We start from the raw sequence: 12275 nt of genomic DNA on the forward strand, positions 1-12275 counted from the left end.
GGCTTCGGTCTTAGCGTCGATAGACTCAGAATACCTCCGTCTTTCACTTGAGCGTCTAATTGCTACCACAGCTGCTTGTGAAGGAAATTGTACACCATCCATGCCTCCGCCATTGGTGCTAGTGCTGCCGCTGGTGGCAACGTGCGTAAGCACCACTCATTACTCCCGTGAAGTGGCACTAAGAAAGTCAGACGAAACCAAAGGCTTAGGCAGCTCGACCCAGTTAAACTTGTGAGGAAGTGACGGCAGCAGCGACGGGGACGACCAACAGGCCAAATAAGTAAACGAACCTAAAAAAGGGCTAAGCTTTCAACCAGTTTTCTTCTTCTGTTTACCAATAACATTGCTCTATATTTAATCGTTTGCTTACGCTGCCTCCCTCAGCTGCCACCCTGGCAATTTTTTGCAAAACAGATCAGAGTTTTTGCTGCTATCAAAGTTGAACCGTTTCGAAAAAATAAGAACACAAGAGGTGTAAAGTCAAAGAGGACTTGATGGGGCTGGACTTCAGACGAACATTAGGTGTTGGAGAACTGACACATCGGTGCATCTAGCGGCTAGGGGGCACCGACAGTAGCAGATGTGACAACAGCAGCAGGTGGAAAGAAGTGCGGGTGATCGCAAATGATTACAAACTTTTACTGTCTTCACTGTATCGTTTCGGTCGAGTTGCTTTTTCTATTTGTTATTATAACAAAGGAGGCAAACGAGAAACAAAGGACGAAGAGAACATCGAAACAAACTGAGGGGTTGAAGGGGGGTGCAGGCGAGATAAGCGCACCCGAGCAGCTTATGGCAGCAGAACAGAGATCCGAAATCCGAAAATTCATGAGCTAACACTATTGCCATACCTAGCCATCTGAGTGCAGAACCGCAGCGCCACCCGTGGCGGTCCGATACACCCAGTAAAATTAAGATGAGTGCTTTTTTTCTAACGGCTCCTCAATATCTTTTTCTCTTTTGACAGTTTCGGTTATTATCGCAAGGAAGTTGTAGATGATAGCTTTTACGAAAATTTACCTAAGTCGGAATGTACTAGCCTAAACAGTGTATGCGTATCTGGCCGCATAAGTGTTTCTGAGGTTCGGTAACACAGCTTCAACAAGGTATGGGTAAGCCCATAGTGTATACAAGTTATGTATATACGGAATAAACAATGTAACTGGACCAACCAACCAATCCTTATTGAATTTGGGCTAAGTATTTTGTTGCAGTAAACGTGTAAGTGACAATGGCCCGATGCGCGTGCAAAGGCTGTAATGCTTACCATAACCAGCTGTGTATGTTGTCTCTGCTAACAGATTTGACTAGCTTCCTAATGAGACCCTCACGTGGGTAAAGGCTCAACTGTGGCGGAAGGTCCTCGCAAGATCCAGGTTCGCCTGTGAAACTACCTCTTCTCAGCTGAATCTGCCGTCGGGTCGAGTAACCTAGTATGAGGCCAAGACAGAATACACAAAATACCCATAACGCCTGAAAAAAGAAATAGAATAAAAATGAAATCGTCATACTTATTTTTTGCTTGTTTTACGCAACAGAGAAATCCTTTGGCATAAATTGAGTTGACTTCATGTAATTTAATTTTCTGTACATTGTTGAAGTGGCCCACTTTCAGTTGATATTTGATTATTCATAAAATACTTCATCTGTGGACGAGCGATCGAACTCACTGCTATGACCTCCCGAATTCAGTCTTCACCTTGAAATTCAACATCTATTCAAGAAGAGTAAGCATTTTACATTTTGTAATTTTAATAATTCGTTATAAAATTTCCATAGACCTCTTTTATTTCACAAATTATTTCATTGTAGCACATGCAAGTATGTCTACAAAAGACCAGAAAGAGATAGCTGGGATAGAACCAACATTTACTTAACGCTATCGCTCAAAAACTGATATCATGAGAAAGAAATAAAAAAAAACTATACTAATATGTTCAGTAAAGTATCTTTTGCTATGTCGCTAAAATGACCTCATTACAATTCAATTACCTCAGCCGTTGGCCCATATAGCTTCAAAAGGTAAAGTCATTCAGGCCAAAAGTGGGGTAATGTGGACCATTGACGATCTCATACAAAGAAGTCAGAACTAAACGAAAGAAATGTGATTATGGCTAGAAGAGTCAATATGTTGCGATTTATTGCCAAGCTAGCCAGATCAGTTTGTTTCCCATAGATCCACGTGAACTACACACCTACGAGGCGCACTTTATTCGGGAAGTGGGGAAGAATAGAGCATAATAATAGTGGCAGCAAACCTTTTTCCAAGGCCCACTTGACTGAACGGAAACCTGTATAACTATCGTGCTTATGCATGACTTGTGTAGAAATAATGGTAACCAATATCATTCGCTATGTGGGGCATATGTCGACAACGTTGTCCGATCGATGTGTTATGCCAATAAAGTGCCAGCAGCCACATGTGACACACATGTTGAAAGCAACAATATCTGGTGCAGCGAATAAAACGATACGGAACCTGGTTAAACTTAACATAGGTTCCCAGTAAGTTAAATTATACTTTGAGGCTACTTAGTCGTTTCAATATCTTTGTGAACCGATGGTATTCGGCTTCAGATATGGTCTAAATGCAGTAGCCCATATAGCCCCCGTGCTGATTATAAATAGTGATACTTAATGTAATGATTTTTATAGGGTGGCATTAGCTTTAGATAAATTTGCCTCTGACAATCTAGTTTTGGGACAGATAAATCTGTTTATCTGAATCTGTTTATTATGAATGTTAATTCGATAATTTTGCAAAAAGAGTACCTGTGTTTCCCATATAGTCCTATAGATTTTCTTTTACTTTTTTGTATATCTTTAATTAGAAAAAAATTAACCACACGCCTTACTTATATGCAATAAAAAGTGCGGAAGATATGAAAACGTGAAATCGATGTTTTTCCTTCCAAAAACAAAGTGGCCTATGCACCTCCAGGACCTAAATGTTCCGAGTTTTATGCTCACTATTGTGTTCCATAAAACGATTTCTCTCCCTCCGTCTCACGTAAGCCTATTTTCCCATGCTCTGTGTGCATATACCTGGTATTTTTCCTTTCGACTATGTTGTTAGCTTTGTGCTGGTTGAATGCATAATGTTGGTCAGTACACCATTTCTCGATAGCTTGACTGCAAATCTTATTTAAAAATCCCGATAACAAAAGTTCATCGCTTGAATTTAATTCGGTTCCCCTAGGCGATTGCGGCTAGATTAACGCCGGTGCGTTTATTACCACATCACCAGAATCATCAGGAAAAAAAAAGGAAAGAAATCTGTTTTGCCAAACGGGACGTCGTGTATGCTAAGAGGAAAATTGATTTCATAACTAGTCGTTTCCTTTTCCATACGACTTTCTTAAACTGTTATAAATTAATACTTGGCACACGAGTTATCAGTAAGCGCTATCCGTAGCACGCAATAAAATCAGCGCGGGGAAGCAGTCCACGGTAAATATGACCAGCATTCAATTCTTCTTATATTCATATGCTCATTGGGCGTCCTCAGGGCTACCTTCTCAACAGCTGAAATAGCCAAGGGCCGGTCACTACTTTAAGAGTGAAAGCTTTTACTCCGTCATACCGCAGCCGCGGTGATGGTATGACGTTCGTTGTGTGTCTTATTACTCTTGTCTGCAGACTTCTTCTTTTCGTCCTCGTCACTCCTGACCTTTTCGCACTCCTGGGGACTCCCCCAGCGTTCTTAGGTTCGTCTTCGTTCACAAGCCTCTCCCGGAAATGAAGCCAGAGCTTTTTGTGCTTCATCACCAGCCGATACTGCTAACCGCTGTTGTGCGGGCGGTTTCGCCATGGTCAACTCCCCTAGAGCAGCCATAGCGACCGGCGGTTCTTTCATCTGTTACGTGTGACGGCAAGCATTTGGCGTTGCCCTTATTTGAGGCAGCGGTAGCAGCTCTTCACTGACTAGCGTTTTCATTATCCGTTTGCCGCCACTAAGACTGTTGTAGACAGCCAGCGTTGTACGGTTTGGTTCTTTCCAGCCCAAGCGGTACTATTCTCTAGGGTTCAGACATAGTCTTTTGCGCCAGTTACGTTCCCTCATATCCCCATTCCTAGCCCTCTTCTTCACTCTATGCCTTATGTCTCTCCTAATAAGTCTCAATTAATAAGCTGCACGCCTTTGATCATTTAAGTCGCCCAAGCCCTGTTGGTACCAGCTTGCTGTAAGGCATGAACACGCTGCTGGCCCAACGTATGCTCTATGCGTCCAATATGGGCCCTGCCCAAACTGAGCGACCCTAAACCTGCACTTCAACGTCGACTTTTGTAGTTAAGCCCGCCATTGTGACCGGCTAGGCAAGTACTTAGCGCCATCGAACAAAGCGTATTGACGAGACGACCACGTTATCGAGAAGGAAGTAACGACGTGATAAAGGTAGCCAAACGTGTGCTATGGGCAAAGTCACCGTTTAGGACTATTTCTTTTGTTTCGCCCATGCCTTTCATAGCGACTCAATAACAGAACGAATCGCATTGCCTCATCTGCACCTTGAGGTCTCACGGAAATTGTCGTGGGTCTTCCATCTTTAGACCATTTTGATTTAGCTTCTGACAATCTTTCAATTTCCTTAGAGTTTTCAATTCTCTTAGACTTTACTATTTCATTATAAAAAGTCTCGCTGAAGGCCGGTTAAAACGTTAATCTAAAAGCGAAATTACTGTTAAGTGTTTTGCCTGTATTGAGCTTCTTACAACATTGCGAAGAAAGATATAGTCAGACTAAATATCTCTTCGAAAATTTTGCTTACATGTGTTTTGCGAGTGTCCCGTCGCCATGTTCAGTGGACACAGTCTAACAGCAGTTTATGTGCCAGTCGTTGTTATCTGGTAGTTCTGCAATAGACTCTCACCCACATTTCCACAAGTATCTGACCTCTAGACCGAATCAATATATGTCAAGGGCAATACCTTTCGATAACTTGAAAGCTACAAATGCCCTTGTGGCTCCATTGCAAATACCTATTCCTGAATTACTTTCACTCTGGTCTTAATTTTCGTAATCATTTTGCGTGGAATCGAGAGCCCCGCACCCAGCGATCTGTGCGGCCGGGTCGTGCTCTTCCTTTGACCTCACATCAACTTAATCCGTATTTACGTTGGCGCGTATGAGGGTACCCTCCCCCTCTATTTGGTAATTATCAGCCATTTGCTGCTTCCGACGAGCGAATGTATGGGATGCGGGGCCTCCACCGGGACGCTTCCGTATAGACTAATACGATATGACGCTGACGGTATGGGCAGATGGGCAGATATATAAGCACATACGCGTCATTGTAAATCTCGAAAAACAGTAGCTTTTCCTTCTGTGCTCGACCTCTGTTCTCCAAGCAAGTCAATAGATTAAACAATACACTGGGACGTAAATGCTGAAACTTTTGATTTCGCCGCGTCTAAAATTGTCTCCCGCTCAATTCAGTTGGTCCTTTGGGTTTTCCATGATAACGTCAATAAAAACGCCCAGTCAGGGGCCTAAGTCTAGTGAAGAAACGCTGAATAGGAAACGATATATCGAAATGGGCTCTAACAGACACAGCAAGCCCACAATCGCTTTTACGCGAAGAGGTTTCTTTTTCGCACCGAATCAATGACACCGAGATTCAGCACGTCTGTGCTGACTCTGCTGAATCAGTTTTTCCTTTGGCTTGGCAGCCGACTGATAGGAGGCAGGAGTATGGAGGATACGAAACCGTGCAATAAAGCTACGAAGATCTGCCTTGGTTGACGACAATGACGAGAAACACGCGACAATATTAGATCGGCTTTTTATTTAAAGGTGTTAATAAAGAGCCCCGGAATAGAAGCGACGATTGCCTGCACATTTAGTCATTTGCAGTAACGTCAACTGTACTTTCGTTAGTGTTTTACTAAAGTTATCTCGGCATAACTGGTATTGGTAATGTTTAAAATGATTCCTCTTTTTACTGCCTCAGCCGGCTAATTGTCGATTGATTTACGGATGTTGACAAAATGAAAGATTCGATCGTCATAATATAGATCTAATAGAACAGCTTTCCTCCAACGCCTTTGTGCGCCCGAATTATGTTTACTACACGATGTAACAAGGAATTTAATTCTATGCTATGGCAGATCGTCGACATTCACTGAACTATCTGGGTGGGAACGAAAAAGCACTCAGGCAAACAAATGCTAAGTAACTGCGGCTGGAATCTACCATAGAAGCAGTAGTCAAATACGTAAGACAAAGTAACAATAAATAAATTATTACGGTAATCCATTTATTTTTCATTGTCCAGTCATTCTCAGCTAGCCGCCGTAACGATCTATTTGGCATCGGAATAGGCTAACTTAATACAGATTAACAGTACTTTTCTGTCGTCTTTGGAACTAGATAAGTTGTTATCGTTCAACGTCAATGATTAGAGTCGTCCCATCAGAGTGCACGCGGCCCGTAGTACTTACTACTCGTCATCTAAATGGATTTCGTGTTTTTCGTGAAAGACATGCACTGTTTGATTCGCGCCTTTTGATTAAGAAGATTTCACCTACTTGCAACCCTTAACTATACATAACGCATACGTCGTAATGTAGCACCTGAACTTACATGACTACGTACGGTTAACCTTTAAAGCACACCACGAGAACCGCATCCAGATGAAGATTGAACAACTTATGGAAGTCATTTCACACCCGCACATACAAATTGAGGTTCAACCAGGCCGCATTCGTCTCACAGCGCTACTGCATAGTGTGCTGATCGATATTCGATCAAGCCAAAAGGGGCTCAAGGTAAATCGGCCTAGTGGAGACGGATCAGGACGTACAAAGGACAATTGTCACTGTGAATACGGCAGAACGGATACAAATATCACGGTAAATTTGGGCTTTCAGCTCCTCCCTCCCAAAAAAAAAGGAAACAAAGTGATCTGTGCGTCGGCAAATACAACCTTTGGCCGTTCTTATCCCGTCTATTATTCGGTTTGAGCCCAAGAGATTTTCTCTACTATCCGGCTGGTGAACTATGAAACTCTATATTTCAAACCATCGATTCGCGGATCGAAATTGTTTTCTCGAGATTTAATATACACTGTCAGTCAAGCGTGACATACAACTTTCAATTTTGATTGAATCAATGAAACGGTTCTAAATTTTGCAGCATGATCTGACCAGCATCTTTTACCCGCTACGATAGTGCAAGAAAGCGTTCTTAAATGGAACAAAGAAGAACATTTGAACCCTAGGTTAAGGTTGTTTGTTGTTGGTGGAACTTAGAGTATGCTACGCTTACGTCACTTTTTGTGTTAAACCTATACCTACAAAAAATAAGATAATAAGGAATTAATTACTGGGGTGCATTTCATTGAAGTCTAAATTATTAGTCAAATTTAAATTGACATTAACTCGGGTAAGGCTTAGTGCAAAAAGGGTATTTCTTACCATTTCCTGATGAGAATTGTGTATCAACGCGGACAACGAGTGCCTGATAGTCTTTCATAGGAAATCGCATTGCTGTGTTAAGCCTACATAATCTTCGACACTTTAGAAATGCCGTTAGCGATTTTAAGGTCGCGGGCTAAGCCTAGCTGAAGACTTTTTTTATTTACCTTGCCGGATTTGTAATTGTGCTGGTAAAAAGTGACGCGTAAAACGTTATTCCACACCTTCGTATGTGACTTTTCTCTAGAGAAAGAGACAGCTGAGTATTTTGTTCTGTTACAGTTGTTAACCATTACCATTGATATAGATTTGTTTTACATCTATGACGCATGAGCTAGCATCATTCTTGCCGATATTCTTGCGTCGTAGATCTGTATAGATAATAATGTTTTTATATGAGGAGAAAATACTGTTGGAAGCACGCGGTACACAAGCCACAATTCGGGTATTTCAATCGAATTATATATTAAAATATTACTACGTTTTAATATGACTAGAGGAGGAGTCGAAAAAATAGATGCCTCACTTAACAGGACTACAAGAATAGTTAGGATTCACTTACATATTTAGATTAGAGCATAGTCAACCAAAGTACGCAGAATCGTACGATACATCGATAATACTACTATATACTGTATGTGTTTCAACAAGCGTTGAATGAGGCAGTTCAGCGCGGTTTGCTCTTGAGGACGACCAGGGTTCTAGGGATACTCCTGTGATGTATCCTAGCTTGCATAATCTTGGTGTTCAAAACCTGACAAATCGACGAAGGTTGTTTACAGTGAGCGGAGGTCACCCCCTAAAGGCTTGGAGCCCCGTGCCACTACTGGTGAAAGCAGAAGTCCATGCAACAGACATGCGTACGCAAAGTCTGCGAAGGATCATATCGAGTGCGCGTTCGTTCGTCGATTGCGACACTGCGGAGCCTCCCCGTTAAGTAGAAAGTCAGCGCTAGCTTTTCGTTTTTTGTTATTATTTTTAGTAAAATGTATCAGTCCTGAGCAAAAAAAGACCAGCCTTGATGATGACGACGACAAAGCGGCCGAGATTTAGCTCAACAGCTAAATTTTTTGAGAATGTTTACTGTTTAAATGCACATCGCTCATTATCAATAGCGCATAGATAAATACGCTAAAATACATAACTAATAGAAATATATGCAATTGCTGAATTACCATATCTCTCTGGAAGCGGGAGAGGTTTTCCAGTGGCTGTTGCTGTTCATTTAACTGCTAGGGAGCCAGTCAACCACTTTGATACAAATATCGTGCTTTTTTTAGGGCAAAAATAAACACTTAAAAGCCCATACACAATTTGTATGGCGTAGTATTAATAGTAATGAGCCTGAAGCTCTAAACAAATCGGGATCAAACAGAATCAGTTCGTTACTTAACTCGCTACCAAAATCTAAAGATATTCAATTGTTTTCTCCTTTTTTTTTATTTGTTGCCGTTTATCATAGGTACGTCGGGCGACTTAATTAACTGTCCGTTTCTAAAGCTATTGAGGGTAGCATACAGATGCCAGCGAGGAATGCCCAACAGTGCCTTCCCTATCTAATCGACAATAGTCCAGCTCAATAAATTCTACTACGGAAAAGACACCTGCTTATAATTCACACAAAAGCCATAGACGCACACAGACATAAAAAGCGGCAGAATATATCTCTGTTCTGTCTGTTTAACTGGCTCCAAATATGTACCCCATTGCTCCCCTTTCCTGCGGTGGACCCCACTTCCCAGATCCTGTACTTACGCCTCCTTCGCTCACTTATCGATACGATTTTTCTTCCTCTTCTGCCTCCAGCTCCCAAACTTACATACGCTTTTTCAATGCTATCGACGCAGAGCTTCTTCTTTTCACTAAAACTGCTTAGCTTATACAAATCAGTCTCATAAACAGCTTCTTCTTTCCTAAGCTAACAGGCAACACATTGCTTCTCGTAAAAACCCCGACAGATAGACAATGGAGCACTGAAGAACCACACACAGGCACACAAAGTAGTAGTAGTAGAAGACGTGGTACTGGCTAGAACCTGGTCGCCTGTTATGGAGACTTTTAAAGAGGTGAGAAGGATTAAGGGGCTTGTGGGCTTTGTCGGTTTTTATGGGGTCTTCTCGATGCGAAGGCGAGGCCGGTGGACACTAACAGAAAACGGACCGAGTAAAATCGGGCTGAAAGCGACCACAGCTCAAGTTTCAACGTTCCACCCCAACAGATTTCGTCTGTGCTTTGCCCTTAACTAAATCAGCTAGGAACAGATCGTTTTAAACTGCTTGCCAAGTCGCTGTTGTCAACAACCCCTACCAAAGGCCTGCTTAACGAGTGCGTGACTTTTGAAGCACATACCACAGGCTCCACGATGTATGTTATCAAAAAATTTGCCTCTCAGCTTACCCTCTACATCTTAGATTCTATCCTGTCCCATATAGCCACCGTAAGTACGCACAGACATAAAAATCAAGAGCCACAGACTTAGCGGGAGCATCTGTCCCAGGGATGGGTAGGACGTAATACGGCTAAGAACGAAACGTAACAAAAATGGTGATGGCCCAAAAGCGTGGTCGACGGACGAAGAAGCAAAAAGCAAATTGGAATTAGAAGAGTTACGTCAAAGAGAAACTAACAATTCACGACGGCCCAGTGCACTCGCTAACACATTTGAGAGGCAAACGGAGTGCAGAAGAAAAATGGCCGAAGTCCACGCTGCTACTTTTTTACGAAAGGTCAGACTCGTAGTCGAAATTCTGTCGTGTTTTGAGTAACTATATCTTAAAAGCATGAATCGTTTAAGCCCGGAATGGTGGAGGCTTATGAAGCATACAAGGGGTATGAGGGGTGCATTTTTCAGGGGATGAGTCTTGGTTAATGCATTATACTATTATAATGAAATCGCATATGCATTAGGGATATTATATAATTCATAGAACAAACCCGAATTCAGTGCTGTTGACCTATTACACGTACCAGTAAACTTTACGTATATTCGTTTCCTTATATATTTTGCTGTTTATATAGAATATTGCTCACGCAACAACGGCCACATTGGAAACAGTAGTATGGGAAGTTTATGGTACTCAGTACCGCCTGCAGAAGTTAATTTCGGCCTATTTCCTGTGACTCTTCACCCAGTCGTCGAGGTTCCCTCGGTGACATATAGTGCAGACCCGGGCGCATCTACACAGTGAAGAATATCGTCTATGCCTCATTGGTGAGGCATGTGAGGAGAAGGTACTACCCCTGCTGAAAAGGCTATTCAGAAAAGCAAAAAAAAAGTTACCTTAAAATCAAATGATGGTAAGATTCAGAAGGAAGTAATTTATTTTTCGAGGAACTTTTTAAATTGAAACGCTTTTGTTCGGTTATTTGTCGATGAGCGTAGTTGTATTTTTAATCGGAAGAATCGAGCATTGCGGGTTTAATTGGGAGTATGTCAAGACAGTAGTTTTATACAGGCAGACGACATTAGAAGTTGCCGAAGGACTGTTTTGTTTTATGATTCTAATTAATTTTAATTTATTGAATAAGCTTCACTAAACCCAGAAATGTTCACGGTCTATCTTTTACGTGTATATTATTGATTGTATCATATTATAGTGAAGCATGATATATTTTTATTCAACCTTTCCAATATATGTTTCAGCTAATAGCCTAAATTCAAAAATTGCTCCGTCAAGGGCTAATCAATTAAGCCCTCATTAAAGCTTCAATCTTTAATATCGATTTATTACATGGTAATATTCGACTAAGTCCCGTTTAGCATCACCTCATCTGCAGCGTTATCTAGATTGATCGATCCATTAATATACCGAATTTGCTCGTCATAAAAAATCAGTTTTCAAAACTTCTACCCGTTACTTTACTCTTATGTGTCGATAACAATACGCATGCAGGGTCGCAGCTTTGATCCTTAGAAACTTCTGATTACCTCAACTGCACGTAAGTTCGACTCAAGTTGAACCTGTTTCTTACTAGGCACTCTCTGGATGTATATGTAGCTGGCTGTACTATACCGACCCAAGCAAACTAACAAGAGTCGATTGCAAGAACTGCAATCTGGGACTAGCGCTCATCCTGTACTGCATGGTCTTACGTAATGCACTAAAGGTGAAGCGTCGAGTGTTCCGCCTTTTGATGCTTTGTTTATGTGAGGAGCACTGAAAAAGGCTAAACGTTCGCAACGAGCTTCAGCTCAAAAAGCTTTCAGCAGTCCTTCAAACAGCTTAAGAGAACTAATCGATTCTTCATAAAACATTTTGTCCCTTGAACAAACAGCAATGAAGTGCTATCGCTCACACAGGACTGGTCTATGGCCGATGGTGCTCGATGCCCGGTTACTTTTTGACCATTGCGAAAAACAGGCCAGGTTTATATTTAAACTAACCTAGTTATATATAGAATAGCCTCGGTTACGAGCTTATAGATCTATTTGATCTAATTATTTACGTGTTTGCTAAATTTCTTGGAAATAATTCTCAAAAATCCCAATGTCTTTATGTGAACATACTCTAAAAATATCCAACAAAAACAAAAAAAAACACTTGCAAGCAACCTTGTCTTTTACGGGTAACTCTGCAATGTAATAGTAGTGGGGTAAGGTGACGAACGTCATATTCCATAAGCTAGTGAAGTAAGCGTTTAATCTGCATCGCTACTAACTGATCAACGATGACCGCTGAACCCATATCTCACCTTTCATTGATGGTCTGCCATTTACCAAAGCAATGGTGGCCAGTGAGCCGTTAACCATGTTTCCCTCAACCGCACCGTTGACCCTTCCACTAATCAATCGAGAACGAAGATTGACTTTTGGCTTGTACCTTCACAGTTCACACGTGCATGGGTGCTATAGCAAGCGG

The 12275-nt window shown here is 41.7% G+C and overlaps 1 protein-coding gene across 5 annotated transcripts in view; it reads right to left on the reverse strand.

Annotated features, from left to right (window-relative positions):
* Positions 1–12275, reverse strand: part of LOC111262566 (aminopeptidase NAALADL1) — a 74375-nt gene that overhangs the window by 37725 nt on the left and 24375 nt on the right. For all 5 annotated transcript variants that reach the window (XM_022836899.2, XM_022836893.2, XM_022836898.2 and 2 more), the window contains exon 3: positions 1268–1473. In XM_022836899.2, the coding sequence (XP_022692634.1) occupies positions 1268–1473 (206 nt within the window). The remainder of the gene's footprint in view (positions 1–1267; positions 1474–12275) is intronic.

Source organism: Varroa jacobsoni, unplaced genomic scaffold, assembly GCF_002532875.2.
Source record: "Varroa jacobsoni isolate VJ856 unplaced genomic scaffold, vjacob_1.0 scaffold_675, whole genome shotgun sequence".
NCBI classification, from domain to species: Eukaryota; Metazoa; Arthropoda; class Arachnida; order Mesostigmata; family Varroidae; genus Varroa; species Varroa jacobsoni.